Raw genomic sequence first — 21,221 nt, 5'->3', positions numbered from 1 at the left:
AGGAAAGGTGGGACTCATGGAGAGGCATGTAAGAGGGCCACAACCAAAGCAACAGCAGGGCTGGGCTGTGGCCCAGTGAGAGCGCTTGCTGGCATGTGTGAGGCACTGGTTCGATCCTCAGCACCCATGAGAATAATCAAAACAAAGGCAATCTGTCCATCTACAACTACAAGAAAGAGAGAGAGAAATAACAGAACCATCTAGCCATACTGTACAGTTCATAAAAGTCATTAAAACTTATGAGTTATTTATTCCTCAAATTTTCTACTTAATATTTCTGGACAAGGGGGGAATAAGGTGTATTTAATTGCACAATCATAGAATAGCCAGATGAAAGGAATTTTTAACATCATGCTATTAGCATTATTACACCCATCTCCTCCTGTACCTAGGTGTACTGAGGAGGCAGAGACAGATGCTCAGAGCATGACCTTGAAGCCAGATGGCTGGGCTCAAAGTTAGGTCTTGAAACCTATCAGCTGTGTGGCCTTGACCAAGTTCTGGAACCTCTGTGTTCCAGTGTCCTCGCCATAGCTGCTGGGCCCCACCTCACAGGGTGTGCCCCAGTCAGGGAGTGCCTGTGATCCTGGGCCTTTTACCACTACACTGTCTGCTACTCAGTGGGCAATCAGGCAATTCCTTGTATACCATAGCTCCACAAGCCCCCAAATCCAAACCATTTACAGGCCTCTGCGAGACACTGACTAGAAAAGTCACGCTCCTTATAAATGCATTGAAAATCATATGCCTATTAGAAAACCCCTGTCCCTGCCTGCTGGCAGCTGGCATGCTCTCTGGAAAGCAGTGGGGCCATCAGTGCACAGTATGTGCCTCCAGGTCAGCTGTGCATGTACACACAGGCCTCCATGCAGGACCCTCCCAGGTCAGCTGCTGGAGCAGAGTATTAACCCTTCCAGTCTGTGCTTGCCCTGTTGGTACCAGCCAATTCTAGTGTTCAGCTCCGAAACCACAGGTCCTCCTGAAGGCCAGTAAGAGGACTCCTTCCCAGCACCCCCAGAAATGCAGGCACTACCCCCATGTGAAGCTGGTGGCGTGGAAGAGTGTGTGGCCTCTCCCTGCCTCAAGGTCCTGGGAGTGTGAAGGTGGAGCATTCTTTACATGTCCCCTGAGTACCAGTATCTCTGGAAGTGCGACCTACAATTCCAAGGATTGCTCTATAGCATCAAAATGTGGCCTGTAACCCCTAAGAGTCTGCAACTGTGAGTGGTCACCTCACTTACTGATTTGTTGGCATGGCAATAAAATTATCTATCTTACGAAAGGGAAACAGTTGTGACGCTTCTCTATTAAGCTGAAGGACTTGGAATTTCCTCCTCTCCTGTAGGCAGAGTCAGTGGGAACCTCAGGGCTCGACATCTGCTTCATCACAAGTGACACACACAGGAGCCCATCACAGGATGAGGTGGGTCCCTGTGCTGGCAAAGCCCTCAGAGGTCAGTGCTAATCAAGAACAGCAAGAGCAGCGCCGGCCCTGGCAGCAAACAGGTAAACAAACTGGCAAGCAGGCTTCAGCAGTGCAGGCGCCACCTGAAATGCCAAAGTGCAGCTTCCATGAAACTGCTGGGCATGTCAACTCACATCACAATGTTCCACCCACTGTCTTCACAATAATCCCAGACTCCAGGTGAAGTCAAATGAGTTAGGGACCCTCGGTGACTCCAGCCGGGCTGGCACTGCTGGGGGGAGCAAGGTCTGCATCCAGGCTGTGCTCTAAGAAGGTGGTGCTCCGGAAGCACTCCCAGGCACTGCCCTCAGGAGGCGCCCAGCACCAAGGCCATGGCTGTCACATCGGCAACAGGGAAAGCAGTGGGAGAAACCGGCTGAACTGCTGTTCCACTGCTCAGGTCTTTGGAGGAGTTTGTTTTTTAAATAAGAGACCAAAGATGTTTGGGTGCTTGCCTCCCCCACGGGGCCTTGGTGGAGAGTGATGGCCTGCAGGATGGGCTCCCTCTTGTGAGCAGATGCACCACTGCCCTTGCCATGGCCCATATCTCGATTTCTCTTTGTTGTGATCAGCCATATGAAAGACCAATTAACCCTTCTCTGCCTCTTTCTAGAATATTCTCCAAACAGCAAGATGCTTAGCAAGCAAGCACAGGGCTGGGTGCTCCACTTATTTGCACAGCACCGGTGTGACAACATCCCAAGGAACAGCCACTTACTTGAAGGTTGGGGATTTTGAAGACCTCTCCCATGTGATGCAGACCACTTTGACTCAAGTCCAAACTTGGTGAGGGAGAAAAGATGATTCCCTCAATAATCCTATGAACATCTCTGGAAGGGGAGGCAGGCAAACCACTGACTCCATGAGCACCCTCCTCTGCATCCTCAGCAGCCCCAGCCGGAGCCCCACAGGTGCAGCTTCCCTCCATCTGTAGCCCTCCAGCGGCCACGGCTCATCCTCCTTGGTCTGGAGTCACCTGCAAACACAGGCAGGGGAGACCCAGCAACAACCAATCACACTGACACAGAATGTGAAATTAATTGTCCAGCAATACCACCTTTGCTCAACACCAAGTTTAAGAACTGTGGCTCACCCAAATCTCAGCGGCGAGGCACAGCTCCACTTTGTCCAGCATTGATAATCAACTCTGTAATGCTTATGGGTGTTACATGCATATCTAATGGACGACGCAGTTACTGATACGTGTTCATGTCACTCCCATTTAGGGAGGAGGAGGGGTTCCAGTCAGTGAAGGAGCCGCCCCAAGGGCGCGCACATAATGGGGAGCCAGGACTGCATGAAGGTAAACTGGAGCTCCCCAGGACATCCTGGCCTTTGCACAGTAGGTGGTTGGTGATTAGCAGAGAAGGGCAGGCCTCAGCCCGCTGCAGACCCCACAGGGAAAACGTCCACACCCCAACTGAAATATGCCAGGATGGCCCCGCCTCTATTTTCCCCATTTGGCCTGGTCGAGAATTGTCTCAAGTTCCCAGCCCAAGAGGTCTCTGCAGGAAAGGAGACCAGGGCCTGGCGCAGCCTTATCCGAAGCCCCTGCGGAAGGCCACGCCGCCGGCACAACCCCCCAAGTCTGCCCAGAAGCCCCGCCCGGCCCCGCAGGCACCACACCTCCCACAGCCCCGCCCCGCAAGCAACCACGCCCCGCAGCTCCGCCCCTCAGGCACACCACGCCTCGCAGCCCCGCCCCATCGGCACACCGCGCCCCGCCCCGCAGGCACGCCCCGCCCCGCAGCCCCGCCCCGCACATACACCACCCCTGCAGCTCCGCCCCTCAGGCACACCACGCCCCGCAGCCGCCCCGCAGCCGCCCCGCAGCCGCCCCGCAGCCGCCCCGCAGCCGCCCCGCAGCCGCCCCGCAGCCGCCCCGCAGCCGCCCCGCAGCCGCCCCGCAGCCGCCCCGCAGCCGCCCCGCCCCCCACATCCCGCAGCCACACCCCGCGCCCCGCAGCGGACGGCCCCGCCTTCTCCCGCCTGTGTCTGGAGTCCCCTGGCCTCCGCCCCGCCCCGCCCGTCCTGCAGCCCCGCCCGCCTCGCGCCCGCCTACCTGCGGACCCTTCTGCTGCAGGCCCGCAGCCCGGCCGCTGAGAGTAGGGGGCGCCGCCAACAATGGAGGCGGCTTGGGCCCGCGGTCGCCCTGGAGACGCCGCGCGACGGGGTGCCTGCGGGCGCCGAGCCGCAGAGGGCGCTATACTGCGCTTGCGCGCGCCGTGTCTTCTACAGGGCGGGAGGGGCGATGGAGAGGGCGGGGGCGGGGCGGGGGCGGGGCTCGGGAGGAGGGGTGGGCGGGGGCGGGGCTCGGGAGGAGGATGGGGCGGGGGAGGGGCCGAGGTGGGCGGGGGCGGGGCTCTGAAGGGAAAGGTAGGGCGAGGGCGTGGGGGCAGCGCGGCGAGGGTGGGGCGGGTCCAGGGCCAGCGGGTCAGCCACAGGAGCCCCAGGCGTTGGCAGCTTTGCGGGCGGTGGCCGGGTTTCTGCTGTGACGGCAGGTGAGGCCTTGCGGACGCCGCCCATGGAAACTGGGGAGGTTGAACACACAAAAACAAAGGTAATTCCATCAGGCCGAGCATGGCTGTAGGGGTCACTTTTCCTGCATGAGCAACCGCCTAACTGGCAGAGACGTCAGAAGGCTCTACTACTGAGCGAGGCTGTCAAGAGACCAGTGACCACAGCTTCAGTGATGTTCTGAGGCCACTTGCTGATCCAGTCAGATCCCAATGGCACCGAGATGGTCCTGGACACAGGAAGAAGGGAACATCACTGGAGATCTTAAGTAAGTTCTACAGCTCTTCATATGCTCTGTGTCAAACCCAGGGCAGTGTGAGCACATGGTCAGGTCCCAGGAAGGTCACCGAAAACAGACTGACCAGTGGCCCAAATACTGAGACCAGCGCGCAAACTGCTCAGGGCAATGGTTCAGCGTATGTAAGGTGGTGGAAGCAAAGGTGATCCTGGCCTGCCGGAAGGAAGCAGAGGGGAATTCCGGGACTGCAGGACAGTAACACAGCATCCAAACACTCGGAACTGAAGGGACACTTGTGGAATGGAAAGCAGAGCAGGAGACAATGTCCACTGGCATGCAAGAGAGTACTAAACTGGGGACATAGGGACCCAGTGAATGTGTCTACCAAACTGACTGATCAACTGTTACCAGCACTCCTCCCCACACCCCATGTACATTGCAGAGATACTAGCAGTTGTATACCCCTGAATATTTTGGTTACAGATTTGCAAAGTTTGTGCCAACAGGCACTTATCAGATATTTGACTCCTGCAGTTAAGTGGGCAGGCTCCAGGTGGTCGACCAAGGAGCCCACAGGCATGGTACAGAATACTACGTGACATTTTGTAATCAATGATTAGTTATAGGTGGAGACATTTTGCCATTTTCTGTCCTCACATTTTGTCCAGTTGCAATGCCACCTTTGGTCCATCTTTTGACATGTGATGTGGGTGGTTCTAAGTTTGTGAATGTACCAAGACCTCATTTTGATCTAATTCTTAAGTGATTGTTTAGCTGGTGCAGAGTTTCTTGTTGACAGCTACCGTCTATCAGAACGTTTAAGACATTAGTCCCTGGCTGCTGCTCCCTGCACGTAATTGATGTTTTTGTGCAGGGAATCTGCCTTCCCTTGCTGTGTCCTGTTCTGCAATTTCATTACAGTGTTTCTGAGTACAAATTCATTTGATGCTGCTTAGTACTTGATGTGACCCTTCTGAATCCATGCCCTCAGTTCTGGCCCCTTCTCGGCCTTCCTTCATGGCGTCTATCCACCCTGACCTTGATTCTCAAGTTGGTGGACGCCTCTGTGTTCTCCACGTCTCAGAGCCACCTTGCTCAAGCTTACCTGTGTGTGTTCTGGGTGGACTGTCCACTAAACATCCCTTCTGGTGTCCAGTCAGGCTTTGTTTCATCTACTGAGGTTCTGGGGTTTTGTTTTGTTTTTTTGTGACCTCATTTTGCAGTTCTAATTTTCTTTTTTGTTTTTATTTTGTCTCCTCCGGTTTTATTTTGTAATCTCTTTTTAATTTTTGTTGATGTTTTCTTTCTTTATCCACCATGAGATTCCTGAACAGACTCATCCCTAACTCTGATGCCTTATGCTATTTCATCTGCTGGCCTCTGGCCCTGTAACCTACCTCTCAGCACTGCGACTGGAATGCAGGCCTGCAGGGCAGGCAGGGTTTGGCATGGTCTCCCTCCTGGGTGCTCCCGGCTGTGTGCGGGTTCCTGCAGGTGCCCTGCAGGGTCAGGTGGATGCTCAGCCTGGCTGCAGGGAATCATGCCCCACCCCTGGCCCTGGGCTCGGCTGAGGTCCTTCTCTGCTTGATCCTCAGGCCACTGCGCAGAGGTGGCTTTTTCTTGGCTTCCTTTCCAGCCTGGTTTTGAGCAGAGTTCCTGACTGTTGTTGCCAGCTCCTCCTGGAGCACTTGATCTCATCCCTCCTGAGGAACGCGTCCCTGGCACCTTTGCCTGTATTTGGGCCTCCCTCTGTTTTATGATTCTAGTTTACTTTTGGTAGAAGTGTTGCTGTTTGGGGGGGTTTTTGTTCGTTTGTTTGTTTTTAACAATTATCTTTTGTCTGTGTGGGTGAGGGGCCCTGGGAAGGCCCCTGAGCATGGCTTCTTATGCTGCCCCCCGTGGAGAAGAAGGGTCTCACTCACCCGTGCTGTTCTCACTTCACATCTCTTAGGAAATTACTGTCGTCATGCTTGGTATTTTCCCAACAATCAATACTCTTCTACATCAAAAAAAGAGCAACTAATTAAAAAACAACTTGCAATCTACTTTATAGAAAATTGAACATAAGGACAATAAGCATCTCTAGATAAGTTTCAAAGATTCAGAAAATATTCTTTGGAAGATGGTCAAAGCCCCCCAAACAGCTCTGCTGTGCTCACAGTGACCAACATGGCACAGAAGGACAGCTGGGACACCTTGTCTCCTCCTTCAGAAAGAGCCAGGACCCCAGTGAAAAGGCGTCTGTCCTTCCATCCTCTCCGACTGGGCACAGACTCCGGTGGTTTCAGGAAACAGGATGTGGGCGGAGTACGAAGGCCAAAGGAGCTGCAGCTTTGTGTCCTGGGTGAAGCTTCCCAGGAGTGTGCTAACACTGTGCAAATCTTTCTGATGAGCCCAAGAGTGAACTCATTTGCCAAGGGCGGCTCTTCATTCACCCGGATCTTGGTCCCCATCTGCCTGGAGACTGGGGCCAGACCGTGTAGCTCTGCTCTCACCCCGCCCTGTGCCATGTCCATGTGCCATGTCCATGTGCCTTCATTTCCTTTGCCCTCTCTTTCCTTCCCAGCATCTTTAGCTTAATCACATGAGCAGAGTGCCTTCTGCCACGTGTGACCTGACAGTCACAGTGTGAGGGGTCAGAACATGGAGCCTGAGGAGCAGTTATTTTGTGCACTCCAGCTGGTGTCCCCTTGCCCCTCGGAAAGGAGCTCCTTTTGTCCCAGGAGTTGCCCTGGTCAGTGGCAGTGGAGGCAAGGGCCTGTGATGGTAGTGTGGGCCTACCTGTGGGGACAGCAGGAAGAAGTCTGTGCCAACCCTGAGGCCCTGCCCCACCTGCACCACAGGAAACCCAGCAACCCAGCACGGGTGCCCAACAGGACCACCCTCCCTGGCCGGTTTCCAGACCTGACTCAGGTCTGCACTTAGACACATTTAAGCTAGGAGGAGCTGACAGGTGGAAAATGACCCGTGGAGTCTATGGTAAGGGTAAGAAAAGTTCCAGAAGGATAATGAAACAGTGTTGGTTTAGCTTTCCATCACTGGGACACAGACTTGAAAAGCAGGAAAGATGGATTTGGCTCCCAGAGTCAGGCTCCAGCCCATGGTCCTGCATTGAGACAGCACATCATAGCAGGGCCACGTGGCCAAGGAAGCAAAAGGAGAGAGGAAGTTGCGGGGATCCCAAAATCCCTGCAGGGATCCCTCTGTGACCTGACTTCCTCCCTCCGGGCCCCACCTCTTAAAGGCTGACTGCTTCCCACCACAGGCTAGGAACCAACTCTGCAGCCCAGGCTTCTGGGGGACATTTAAGGTCCAAACATAACCAGAATGAAGCAGTTGAAAAAGTTATCAGTTCAGGAGGGGCAAATGGTAGGAAATAAAGAACCCTAGTCCCCAGAAGGAACGGGTGGTCAGCTGGACATGGAGTAGCCCTTGAGCTGGGAAAGAGGTGTGCCTTCTGCCTGGCCTCTGTGCTTTAGAGGGACCACGTTTTATAGCCAGAACTCTACAACTGGCCCACTGGTTCCTAAGAAGGCTCTTTGGGATTTAGTGACTGTGTTCAAGAGAGGGGTGCCCAGCCCCACTGGCCCGGAGCCAAGGACAGCAGGGCTGGGTGTGCAGGTGCTCTGGGAGCCACCCCAGGACTCTAGAGAGAGGCTCAGAGGTCCCTGCACACCAGGCAGAAGGGCTTTCGCAGCTGCTGGGCCCCTCCCTGCCTGCTGGCGTGTAGAAGTCCCCAGGGCTTCTCTGATGGCAGTTCTCTGCCTCCTGCCCCTGGTGACACAGGGGAATTCCCTCTGTGAATCCTTTGAGATACACATCAGTGGCCTGCAGTCTCTTCTAGATGATAGATGCAGTCTGATTCACTCTTAAAATTGGGAGCCATCTCACCACAAAGACATGAAAAGCAAATTTCGGCTTTATTATAAATTACTGCAAATTTTGAACCTGCTTGGAAGCCTGCCCATGCCTTGAACTCACCCTTGCCTGACCAGATAGCAGCCCTCTCTGAAACTTTAGTGACGCCTCATCAATCTTGGCCTTCCCTGGCCAGATAACGACCCTCTCTGAGGCTCTAATGACCTTCATAAATTCGGATGTCGGGGACAGCAGAAATATAAACTAGCCATTGTGTTATGCTCCTCAGAGTTTTGTTATCTGTAACCCGCCCCCCCCTCCTTTGTGTAACTTTCTGGGCTCTAAAGCTGGGCTGCAAGAAAGCTGCAATGCTGTCTTGTTCCCATGGTTTTTGTTGGGAGAGGCAGCCCGGCCGGTCGGTTGAAATAATAAGCTTGCTTTAATTTGTCTTAATTGGAGTCAGTGGTCTTTTCTTTGCATCCTGATCTAACACGAGGCACGTTGTGCATCAACATGAGAGCTTATTCTGTAAATATTCTTGGGGAATAAAACATAGGAAAATCTTATTTTGTTCTTAGGGTAAGAAAGAATTTTTTAACAAGATGTACAAGCAATAACCATAAAAACATATATGGTAAATCACTGCACTAAAAGTACTCCTGTTCACCTAAGAGATGCTGTAAGAAGAGGGCAGCCCAGAACGAGAGCAGGTATTGGCAGTTCTTATATCCAATGAAGATTAACATCCAGAACATATAATCCAGTAAAGAATATTATATAAAGAACTCCTATAATCATTACAACACGATAAAATAACAGATACGTTTAAATAGGAACCAAAATCTCATAATAGGAAAATAAAGAAATAGCCAATAAATACATAAATAGATGCTCTACTTTACCAGCTTCCAGGAAAATCTGACTTTATCCAAAGTGGGACATCAGCTTACCTTTTTTTGGCAAAAAAAGAAGGCCGATGATCCCCATGTGTCTGTGAGTCCGCAGTCCCTCTGCTGGAAGAGGGGGTGGTCCGTGGGAACTCCTGGGTGGGGTGATGACCCCGCTGGGCTCCTGACTCTTTTCTGGAGAGGCCGGGGGGATATGTACTAGCGCCCGGGTGCAAGAGTGTCCACAGCAAGGCTGTGCACTTTGGTCAAAACCAAAACCAAACCAAACTGCAAGGGCTAGGACAAGAGGAAGGGCAAGTAAACCGTACGCAGTCAGAAGATGGCACCTCTCACAGCCTACAGTGACAGTCTGGAAGGGATCTTAGAAATAGCACCAGCAGAGTAAGACGGGTTGCAAGAGACCTCTCCATCTTGGTGATGTTTAAAGGCAAGCAGAATTAAATGACAGATTGCAAGTCTGACTGTAAAATTCTAAAATGAAAAAATCGGGCAGGACATGTGGTTCAGTGGTAGAGCCCTCGCCTAGCACATGCAAGGCCCCGGGTTCCATCCCCAGGACCACACTACATAAAAATAAAGAAGAAAAAAAAATCAAGGAGACAACCCGAGGCTGAGGAGAGGGAAGACAAGAGATGAGCTGTGTGCCCTTATTCATGCTGTCAAAGGTGAGCAAGGCCAGGCATGGTTAGAGTGGTGGTCAGTACAGGGTCAATCTGTGGTTTCTGTTACAGTAAGGAAGAGTCCAGCATGCGCTCAGCTTGGATTTGCAGGGAGAGGGCTGCAGAGGAGTGAAGGGGTGGGGGCAGACAAGCTGAGCTCAGGGGGGTCAGGTAATTAAAAACTCTCAAAGATGCTGAGTGGTGGCGCATGCCTCTAATCCCAGAGGCTCAGGAGGCTGAGGCAGGAGGATCACAACTTCAAAGTCAGCCTCAGCAAAAGCAAGGCACTAAGCAACTCAGTGAGACTCTGTCTCTAAATAAAATACAAAATAGGGCTGGGGATGTGGCTCAGTGGCCAAATGCTTCTGAGTTCAATCCCCAGTACCTCTTGGAATGCAGCTCCGGACCCCCAGGTTTTCTTGGCCCACTGGTCCTGTGGTGCACCCCAACTTTGCCTTCTTGTGAGCGGGCCTGTTCCCACTCCTTGTCTTCACAGCTGTATCCCCAGGGCCATCAACATCTGTAGGAGGTCACCTGCTCACCCCACCCCTTGTGTGCCTGCTGAGCATGACTGGCCCAGACTCACCCCTCCCGCCTTGGGATGGGTTCCCTGGTAGAACCTTCCAGAGAGAGCCCCCTCAGAGCATCACAAAGTCCTGCATGTGTTCACTCCCAAGGATATTTTCATTTCATTGGCAAAATGTCCAGGCGGGTCTGTGGAGCCCCAGCTGCAGGCTTTGCTCAGCGTCACCTGGGATCCCTGCCAGCGCAGGGGGCTTCACCTGGAAGCCGGGGGGCGGGGGGCTGTGGCTAAACTTCTCTCCTCCCCCTGCTCTGGCTCCCTCAGTGTGGACTGGGTTGGTTTGTGGAGGGAGGGGATCAGGGGCAGCAGGCCTGACCTGACCAGAAAGACATGACGTCATGGCCGGATCCAAGGCTGCTGCTGCCTTGACAAAGGTGGTCAAGAGGGGTCCCTGATGTAGGGGTTCTGTGTTTGGGATTGGGGTCCCTGATGACTTCAGGGCTGTGGCATGCTTGGTGCTCGGAAAGTTTCTGTGCAAAGCCTAGGATGCCCGGTTGCTGTAGTAATGCCCTCCATGCTAGAGTCTTATCAGCTTCGACCTTAGTCTTAGGCACGTAGCTCCTGGGAATAGAAGAACTTGTTTGCTAGATAACTACAGTGTTTCACCAAGCTCCGGTGCTCCTGGAGCTGAACTAGATTTAAAGTAAGGTAGTCAGTGTAGTTAGGTAAATCGGGTCTAATACCGAGTGAAATCTAAAATGGAGGCCATGCTGGGAATGATTCCAGGAAACGCCTGACAACTCATGGAATGTTAATGAAGTCCTGAAAAGGCCCTAGGCCAAAGTCCATCCCAAAGAAGTGATAATGAAGTCCTTCCTGACCAGATAACTTCTTTGGCCCACCTGTGTCCCACCCCTCAGGCCTTCCCACCTACAGGCCATCACTGAAAGAACTACAAAAAGGGGAGACAACCGCACTTCCGCGGATTCCACCTCTTGGGTCCCCTTCTTCCTCTGGGAGAAGTCTTTTCTGCTGTCCTTTAATAAACTTCTAATTTCTACTCTGACCTTGCCTCTGCGTGCTTCTTGGTGTTATTCTTCAACATCAGGGAAGCAAGGACTCGTCACCGGTCAACAGCGGTAACAGAGCTGCCCGCCTAACAGTAACTTCAGACAAGGGACTTTCTTGAGGACTGCACAAAGCTCCTGACATTGCATATTGTAACCGTGAAATGTAACTGCAGAATAAGCAACTTTACTGATACTCTAAATAATAATGTGGTTATGGCACTAATGACCTAATGCAACCTATTGGTATAAATAAACGTGGCTGCTTGGAGAAGGAGGCATATCTGGCACCTTCCCTGCCTCTGCACCTTGTCTCTGTCTCCTCTTTATTATCATTTATACCTGGAGACCTGCTCACAGCAGTCTCAGGGAGGGCTTGTCTCCATCTGCCATTTATGATTGAGTACCTGGATGTTCTCAACCTCTGCCCAGATGGGTTGTTGCCAAGGGGATGTTAGCAGAAGGGATACTGGCCAGGCCCTGACTGGCCTCTGGAATGTTGAAGAGGATGCCAAGGTGTAAGGATCCGGCGAATCGTTGGAGAAAGAGACCACAAGAGACCAGCTTCATGCAATGGGCAGGAGGGAGTTTATTGAAGAGGATCCTAATTCAGCGCGCTGAGGCTCAAGGCTCACTCAGGAAGGGAGAGCGGCCCAGAGCCCAGAGCAGAGGTCAAGCAGAGCTTAAGTACACTTTCTGGAGAGGGCGGTGGGCTTTGCATACATCAGAACAAATCATCATGAGGCTCGGGAAAATTGAACAACAACTCTGAGACGTGATTGGCTCATTCATTGGTGGGAACAGGTCGGGTGGGGTTGATTGGTCATTCCTAAGCGGGTACACATTCAAACTGATTGGTTCGGGCCCTGTGACAAACTGCACAGGGCCTTAGGCTAAATGGCCAGTAGGGCGTTGTCTTAACTATCTCAGGAATCTGGGTGTAACAGAGGAATTTAATAATACCTAATCTTTTACATTTTAATTCAAGCTTTCCAGCTTAGAAACTTTACCCTTTCAAAGGGAGTCCTAGCTGTCCAAGAGGATGTCAGATAGAGTGCAGCAGGGCAAGTCCTGAATATCTTCTACAGGGGACCACAGGCACCTTTGTGACTGCACAGAAGAGACCCACAGAAGACACCTGAACTGGATCCAGCCTGGCCAAACCCAGCCAAGATCAGCCAAATCACGGCCTCCTGCAGTGGCAACCTGAGTAGGATGCTGGGTTAGGCCTGGGGTGGCGGGTTATGTGGAGTTATTCTGGGAATAGCCAACTGATTCAGGATCACTTTGCCCCTACATAGCTCTCTGGGGCAATATCCAAGATGACCCAAGGCCAGCTCCCTCCAGGGATCCCCACCTAAGCCCAGGCAAATGAGTATCTTCCTGCCACAGAGCTCCTCCACATCTTCTGGTCTTAATATTTTACAAAATTTCTTTTGATGTACTAGGGATGGGTTTTATAGTTGTAAATTATACCTCAATACAGATGTAAAGATGGCCAATAGGAGGGAGAGAAGACTTGGCACAACCACTGTGAGATTCGGTGCAGCGATTCTGAGCACACTGGTTGAGTGCTGCCAGCCGGAATCCATCCCCCTTCCTGCTCCCGGATGGGGGGGGTCTGCTGTCTCTGAAGGAAGGCTGCCCCTCCCAGAGCAGCTTGTCCTCCTCCATGCAGGCCCCTTTATGCCCTGCCATCTGATGCTCTCGTTGCCTGGAGGGAAGAGGCTGGTCTGGGTGGGTCCAGAAGTGGCACTGCTTGATGTGTCTTCTGTCCCAGTCCCAGTCCCAGGAAAACTGGGTGCAGAGGGAGGCTGGTTTCTTCAGAGACAAGGTGCATCTGCGGGAAGGGGCGACGTCCTTGCCTCATGGGTGTTTCCCGAGTGCCCCTATCTGAACCCCAAGGCGCTCCTCCTTGCAAGTGTTCCGTTCACAGGCAGGGATTGGTGTTCGGTGTCAACTTGTCTGGGCATTTCTTTTTTCTTTCTTAAATATTTTTTAGTTGTAGTTGGACACAATATTTTATTTATTTATTTTTTATGTGGTGCTGAGGATTGAACCCAGGGCCTTGCACGTGCTAGGTGAGTGCTCTACCGCTGAGCCACCACCCCAGGCCCTAATCTGGGTATTTCTGTGAAGGTGTTTTGTAGGTGCGAAGAACATCTCTGACCAGTCAACTTTAAGTAAAGGATGACACTTGATGATCCAGGTGGCTGTAGCCAATCAGCTGAAAGACCTGGAAGAGAGGGTTACTAGAAATAAGGACAAGAAAGATGCTTCTGGTAGGGCAGGTGGGAATGAGGAGCCTTATTAGAAACTGGAGGAACATTCTCCCAGTAAAAGAGCAGCAGAAGACTGGACTGGATTGCACTCTTCCATCCGTGGACAGCAGAACTGAGGAACGTGGCTACGTAGATGAGGAGATTCCCAGGTAAAGAGGTGTTAAAGGTATGCGCTAGTGTCCTCCTGCTGCTCATCTTACAGTGTGAGAGGAAAGAGGTAAGGTAAAGAAGATCTGCTAAGCAAACATAAGCTAGCACTTAAATGATCCCGGAGGCTCTTTGCCTTGCAAAGGATGCTGACACCAGGAAGCTCACTGTGGGGAAGGCACATCCCGCTGTCCGGCGTGAGGCTGAGGGTGTACCAGTGCACGTTTTGCTGAAGGGACTGGGCTGGAGACCCGACTCCACTGGGCTCCCTCAGCAGAAGCTTTGGAGACGGGCATCCAGGAAGATTTGTGGAGCACTCTCCTAGTTACCGGGAGGAGACTCACAGGCTTTGGGGAATGCTCAATCAGCAGAAAGGTGGCCATCTTGGACCTAAAGGGAGACTCAGGGCAAAGCGAGGGAGTGCCAACAGACTGCTAGTGGGCAATGGACGCACCTGTGTGCTGCCCTTCACGAGAAGGGGAGAACCTCGGTGAGGAAGACCCAGAGACTGCTGGGGCTCCTTTGCTGAGAGTGGAGTGCTGAGCTGCAGGGCTCTCTTCAGGCCTGGAACTCAGCGGAACCTCCCCTGCCGGGTTCAAACTTGCCTGGGGGTAGGGGAGGACGGCAGCTCTTGGATTCCTCCCCGTCTTCCTTTGGAATGGAAAGGTGTCTCATTCCTGTCCCCTTTCAGCTTGGAAGGAGATAACTTGTTTTCTAAGGTTCCAGGTCCACAGATGGAGTGGTGTCTTACCTCAGGATGGATCACAGCCATAGTCTCCCCCATACAGTTGTCCCTCCTTTTTCAGAGGACGAACATCTAAAGAACCCCAGTGGATGCCTGAATCCGAGGATGTGTGTGCCCTGTATCTGCTGATATTTTCTACACATACACATGCCTTCATTCTCAACTAAGTAAGAACTCTCACACTGGTGGTAATGTTGCAAACCGAGGTGTGACAGCAAAACCAGCAGAACTTTCCTTTCCTCCTTCACAATTTCATGGTTAGAAGATTCACTTTTACCATAGATCTTAGCACCTCAGCATACATTTTTTTACTTAAGTTTATCGAGAACTTTCAGTTTTAACTTAAAGGAAGCACTTTATAGCTTCTTTTTAACATATCCAAATTGCAAGCATCACTACTCTTGTACATTATGGTCATTATTAAGATAAAAAAAGGTCACTGAGCACAAGCAATACCAGGACAATCTACCTGCTAGCTGAAACAGCTGCTAAGTGAGTCAAGGGTGGATAGCATATACAGCATGGATACACTAGCAGGGGTGGCTCAAGTCCTGGGCAGGTAGAAGTGACATGGTAAGAGGTTTCACACTGCTCAGAATGATGCACAATTTCAAACCTAAGAACTGTTTATTCTGGAATTTCCTATTTAATAATTTCAGACAGCAAATGATTGAGGGCAACTGAAACCACAGAAAGTGTGACTCTGATGGAGTAGGGTACTACTGTACCTGACTTAGACGAGGAGCCTGGGGACTTTGTGAGCTGGAAACATTCAGATGAAATTTTGGACTTAGAGCATGCTGTGAAGGCTGGGACCCTGGGGGCTGTCAAGCAGCTCACAGCCCTTGTTGATTTCCCTGTCCCTTTCCATTCCTTCAGCCCTGCCCAGCCTCAGCTCCCCCAGACCCCCAGAACTTCACCTTGGAGAATGCCCCGCCCTCTTAGAAGCATTCGTGCACTGGCTCTGGCACAAGGAAGACTCACCTTCTCTGCAGGGGTGACATTGGTGCTTTCAGCATGGTGTTAGAATGGAGAGGGCTCAGCATGGAGCCACCAGGCTCTCTCCAGGGAGGCCAGAACTTGCCTCTGAGCTGGAAGTTCACTTGGGTCTGTCTGGAGCAGGCAATTGCCAGGCAGGTAAGGAGGCTGGGGGAGCCAGTCCTCAGGCTGACCTAGGCTATGCTGTAGTAAAACACCCCCAAATCTCTAGACCTCATAACTTAACAAAGCAGCAGATGTCTCCCTGTTCTTTATGCTCAAGTGGGCTGGGAGGTGGCCCATGGTTTTCTCCAAGAGATGGGAGTTTCCTCTTGGTAAGGGTGTAAGTGTGGACAGTAGGATTTAGCCCCTGAAATGTCGGGCCCAGAAAGACACAGGTCACCTGTGCTCATATTTCTTTGGTCATGCAGGTTAGATGGCCACACTGAATTTCAAAGGTGTAGGGAGGACAGAGCCCTGCTCTGAACTGTGTGAAGAAAGGGGACCTGGGCGCAGGGGCGGGCAACAGCTCTTCCAGGAGTGACCCTACTAGGGCTCCAGGTAAGTTGGACAGAACAGCCGGCTTTGTGGCCTGGCTGCAAGGCAGAACCTCAGGAGGCAGAGCCTTCCAAAAGCTAGACGACTGACTGCGCAGTGACAAGGCAGCAGACACAGGAAGCTAAGCGCTACGGAGAGAGCCGCCTCTTAATTGCTGAGCGCGTTTTTCCCACGGTCTCATCCTGACTTTGCAAAGGGACCGAGATGCACCGAGGCCAAACCACGCCCCAAGACTCTCAGATAACTGCAAAGGCCGTGCAGAGCCCAGCTGTTGGTATGAGATTTCCGGAAGGCCATGGGACCTTGGACGACCTGAACGATTCCACTGGGTGCAGACCGGGGCAGGGAGAACGGTACCAGTACCTAGGCTGGGAGAGGATCCAGCACAGGGAACCCGCCAGCGCGGACGCACGTGCTCAGCGGAGCCTGGACGCTGGGCGCGCGCGCGAGCGCGCCTCCGAACCGGGTCCGGGCCGCCCTCGTGGGGCGGGGCTGACGGGTCAGTCCCCGCCCCTCATCTCCATCCTCTGGGGGCGCCGCGCTCGCGCGCCACCTGCAGCAGCAGAGCGGGATCGCGCCTGGCCCACGCCGCAGTGCTGCACGACCTGACCGCACCCGGGTCCGGCCCCGCGCGGCCGCTTCCCGCGTCCCAGAGCTCGGCCTCGCAAAGCCCAAGGTCTCAGGCTGAAGTTCGAGGTTCCCTCGATCGGCTGGCAAAAGTCCCCGGGCGGCATCTTTTCACGAAGGCAGTGGGAGTGGAAGGCCAAGGGAACCCCGAGCCCCCACGGTCGCCACACATCGGAGGAGGCTCCCCGCTGCCTTTACTGGCGGAGCCAGCACTGTTCTCGAGATCCCGGCCTTCCTGGGCCTCCGAGGCAGCCCGGCTGGGGCATCCTCGCTCGTCCTCCCGGGCTCTTGTCTCCGCCTCCTCGGCCGTGCCGCGGACCCGCGCGGACCGGACACGCTTGCTCGGTTCCAGACCCCGCGTGCGCCCAGCTCCGCGCACCGCTCCCAGCGCCGGCCCCGCCCGGCCCCGCCCGTCTCCGCCCCGGCGCTGGGCTCCACCCCGCTCCCGCCTCGACCCCTCCCGCCCCGGCCCGCCCGGGCGCTCGCAGTCCTCGGGGCCGAGAGCTGCCCAGGCGAGTGGGAGCCCGAGGCTGGGCGCAAGGCGGGCGCCGCCGGCCCCTCGAGTCCGCTCCGCTCCCGCCTGGCCCGGCGGGAGGGCCATGCTCCGGGTTCTGGCAGAGGCGCGCACCCAGGCCCCGCGATGAGGAGCGGCGCGGAGCGCAGGGGCAGCAGTGCCACTGCGCCCCCAGGGTCACCGCCCCCCGGCCGAGGGCGCCCCTCTGGACCAGACGCGCCCCCGGCCCTGCCACCGCCCGCCGCTGGCCAGCCCCGGGCCCGGGACGCGGGCGATGCCCGAGCGCAGCCGCGCCCCCTGTTTCCGTGGAGCAAGTGGAAGAAGAGGATGTCCATGTCGTCCATATCGGCGGCCACCGCGCGGAGGCCGGTGTTTGACGACAAGGAGGACGGTGAGTGTGGCCAGGGACAGCTTGGAGACCTAGCGCCCTCTCGCAAGGGGGATGTGGGGGTGACATTCTTTGCGTCTCGACACAGTAGGACTGTCTGGGTTACTGAGGAAACTCGGGGACCACTGCTGAGGTCCTCTCTCTGGTCCTGAGTACCCAGTGGCTGTGCCGCGGGAGTAGCCGTGTTGGGCGGGTCCTGCTAGATGAGGGTCCATGGGCGCTGGGGGCGGCTCTCAGCTTAGGCGCCCAGCAGCTAACTGTGGAGAGCACCTAAGGTTTCATTTTCCTTGGGGCAGTGTTTCAGGCGTGGTTGGTTCCTTGCCTTTCCAGGAGGCGCTCACCTGTAGTGTGCCGAGTTCTCAGAAGTGAAATGCCTGTCCACAGGTGGCAGGAGGTGTGTGTCGGGGGAGCTGGCCCCTCTCAGTCTCCAGGGTGACCGTACAGTGCCAGTGGCATGCCGGGCCTCTGCTTTGGGCTGTGCTGTGGAGCCAGGGCCTCGCCTTTGTGCAAAGACCTGCCCTCTGGGGAGCCAGTGTTCTGTAAAGTCCTTCTGTAGGGAATGTGGCCTGACTGAGGTGGGCTCTGAAGGTGACAGGCATCAGGCAGCTGGTTGTGCACTGCACACCTCCTGGGGCTCTGCCGGGTGACCTTTGACAGCACCCATGGGAAGGTGATGTGCAGGGGCGCCTTGGGGCCACTGTGCTTAATTCACACGCAAACATATAGCTTTTTTTCCTACAGATGTCATGCAGATAATTTTAAATGGTACAATGATGACACATTTGATGTTTTTTTTGACATTTTCTTAAAATAGTTGAAGACTGCATTTTCATTTGTAGGCAGCCTGCAGAGATATGATGGATTTTTTTTTTTTTTATAATTTAAGAGCACAGCTCAGTTCAAGAGCCCAGACTATTTATTTCTAATAAATAATTTAAGCACTATGGGAAATTACAGCAGGACCTCAGGCCAGTGTGAATGCACGTGCCCTCATTTCTCACAGAGACAGTGTGGGGTGGCTGGCCAGGGCTCACCAGGCCTCGGGGGAAGAGGTCGGCAGGGGAGCGGGGTTCTGCAAAGCAGTGTCAGACGCAGTGTGTTCTGGGGTGGTCTGTCATTGTGTCCTGAGCTCTGGGACAGCAGAGCTCACTGTGATGACTGGTTCCTGGGTTGTGCTTTTGTTTTCAACATTAATATTCAAAGTGTAAAAAGCCCAGAGTGAAGCAGGAGCTAATTAGAAAGGAGATCTACATCTAGTTTCTGGCTGAGGATGACAGAGGTCTGAGAAACAAACACTCAGTGCTTGCTGCTGCTGGCGGAGAGAGACCTGCCCCCCTGAGTCTTAGTGTCACCTCTCCAAGGCAGCAGATGTGGAGATGTGGTGTAGCACTGCCCTCAGACTTTGGGGGTTGACTTTCCCTGCTTGTTCAGTGTGTTGTATCTCAGAATCCCAGGATCATTCAGGAGGCAAAGAGAGCAAAGGATCTGTTTATGGTACTCGCTGTCTGATTTGAGAATTATTTTACTCATTCCCACCTCCTTATTTGCTTGTAGTAGGATGGCAGAGGTACGGAGTGTTCTGGGCTTTGTGTGGGGTGGTTAATTGGTGCTGGCTCACAGAGCTTGCTCTCTGTGTATGTAACTGTCACCAGCTTATCACTGGGCACCAGGGACACATCCCCACACCGAACACACCGCTGGTGTTTAACTGGGCTTTGGTGAGATGAGGAGGTCAAGCCTGGCCCTGGTGGCAGCTGAGCACATTCTCCGGGTGGGCGACACTCAGTGTCACTTTTCTATGCTGTTGGTAGGGCACAAACAGCTTGAGAGATAACCTGGTACTTATCAAAGAGGGCTGTGTGCCCTGAATGTGAAGGCCATGGATTCACGATACAGTCTGGACAGGCGAGGACGCCTGGTTCAGGAAGAGGCTGTGGCCCGGTCCCTCTGTTTTTGGGAGATGCAGTCACTCCCCTAGTCTTGGCCCCACTCTAGCCGGGCCTTCAAGCTGTGGCTGTGCGGTGCTGGTGGCTTGCCTGTACAGGAACTGCACAGTTGCCATGGTAATGCAAGGCCTTCTGATGAATTTTTTTTTATATTAAAACACCTAATTAATATATCAAATTGGTATGAAGAGAAAAAATTTAAAAACAGTAAAAAAGAAAATAGGAGGGCAATTTAAGTGCCAGGTAAATTTCAACTAAAAAGTATAGTTACGACATGTAAGAGCTTAAATGTCCTCTGTTCTTGCTTCTCCCTGGGGAATCCAGAGCCTCATTCCTTCTTCGGCAGGTGTTTGGTGCACTGTGGAATTTTTTGCTTCTCTTCCTCACTCTAGGGCTCCTTTTTCCTTCCCGTGGGCCCCATGTCCCTCTGTGTGCCATTTCTTCTGGGCTTGAACCTGCTACCAACCTCATTTCCTCTGTGCTCTGCCACAGAGCTGCAGGGAGCTGGGCAAGCCCCTCACTCCTCTGCTTCTGTGTCCCTGTGCTGCAGAGGGCCTCCGGGCGAGTAGCCTGGGGAGGGGCGTGGCTGCTTGCCTCAGACCCACCGTGGCCTTAGTTTACAGTTCGGAGTGGTTACACACGGAGGGGCCTTGACTGGGCCCAGAACACTGGGAGGAAGCGAGGCCCTTGTAGGCAGCGATGCCTGGCACCCTTGGTTGGGAGAGTGGAGTTGGGACAGGGGCTTCCCAGTTCTCCAGTCACTGCTTTTATAATTAAAACACTAAAGAGAAAGGAATTTTGTTTTTCTCATTTCCGTGCATTTTGCCAGGCTCTGTGGAACCTGAGCTGTGGTGCACGTCCCAGCCTCCTGGGAATCTGGATGCAGTCCTGCTGCCATGTAGAAACACACCTTTGCTGCATATTTTTTTTTTTTTTAACAGAAGCAGGGCTGTGCACCATGTACTGCTGTGTTGAAACCTAGTTTTTTATGTAGTGAGATGCTGTCGATGTCTTGCAGTCTGAAGCATTGATGGCTAAGTTCACAGGAGCCGTTTTCACCCTGAGCAGGGTAACAGATTTTGTGGGTGTTCTAAAAAGGCTCCACTTCTCTCTCAAGACCCTGTGGTTGAATTGCTGGGTGTGGGCATGCTGTGGGTGGTCTTAGGTCTCAGGGCATGGTGTGGGTACTCTCCTCCCTGAGCCTCCTTGTGATTTTGAGGCACAAGGGGCAGATCACTGCTTTGCTATCTTCCTGTGTGGACTGATTTTCCCTGTTGACTTAATTTCCTGCTTGATGTCTCTGTGTTTAGAGTAGCATCAACTCTGTGGACAGGAGTACCTCTGCACAGCCAGCTCAGGGCAAGTGTCTCTTACCTTAGGACACATTTCCAGGAATGCCAGAGCTAAGGCAGAGGTCCAAGCAGAGGGTCGGGATGCGTGTGGCTGGCCCCCGGGTGGGAGTGGAGCTCTGTGACCAGCCATGCTGGGCACGGCTGCACAGTGAGGACTTCTTGGTCTGGCCCTGCTGTTGTGGGGTGACTAGACCAGAGGGGAGTGGGGAGCCTGACAGTACGCAAGGGGACATAAATAAGGTCGCCTGAGTGGAAACGGGGTCCTGGAAGAGCGGGCAGCAGGGGGGACCTGCTTAGGAGCTGGCCAGGGAAGGGGAGGTCAGTTTCACTTGCTCCAAGGGTCCTCTCCGAATCCTCCTTACATGGTTAGCAGTGTTTTTCTTTCCTTTAATCTAAGAGATAAACAAGATGGCATTCATATTTTGCAGTGTCTTTGATCACCAGTGAGA

General features: G+C 53.5%; 2 protein-coding genes across 2 annotated transcripts in view; one reads left to right on the top strand and one right to left on the bottom strand.

Moving 5' to 3' along the window:
- The window catches only part of Lrrc27 (leucine rich repeat containing 27), a 29,230-nt gene extending 25,621 nt beyond the window's left edge, over window positions 1–3,609 (bottom strand). Inside the window, exons 1-2 of the mRNA XM_026410290.2 lie at window positions 3,528–3,609; window positions 2,184–2,441 (exon numbers count right to left, since the gene is read on the bottom strand). Of these exons, the coding sequence (XP_026266075.1) occupies window positions 2,184–2,393 (210 nt within the window). The 5' untranslated portion in view covers window positions 2,394–2,441; window positions 3,528–3,609. The remainder of the gene's footprint in view (window positions 1–2,183; window positions 2,442–3,527) is intronic.
- A 13,485-nt stretch (window positions 3,610–17,094) lies between these two features.
- Window positions 17,095–21,221, top strand: part of Stk32c (serine/threonine kinase 32C) — a 69,841-nt gene continuing 65,714 nt past the window's right edge. The window contains exon 1 of the mRNA XM_026410288.2: window positions 17,095–17,477. Within this exon, the coding sequence (XP_026266073.2) occupies window positions 17,213–17,477 (265 nt within the window). The 5' untranslated portion in view covers window positions 17,095–17,212. The remainder of the gene's footprint in view (window positions 17,478–21,221) is intronic.

This window comes from Urocitellus parryii, chromosome 5, assembly GCF_045843805.1.
Source record: "Urocitellus parryii isolate mUroPar1 chromosome 5, mUroPar1.hap1, whole genome shotgun sequence".
Lineage (NCBI taxonomy): Eukaryota > Metazoa > Chordata > Mammalia > Rodentia > Sciuridae > Urocitellus > Urocitellus parryii.
Note: the sequence above shows the minus strand (reverse complement) of the source record. Positions and strands in the feature narration are given on the sequence as shown.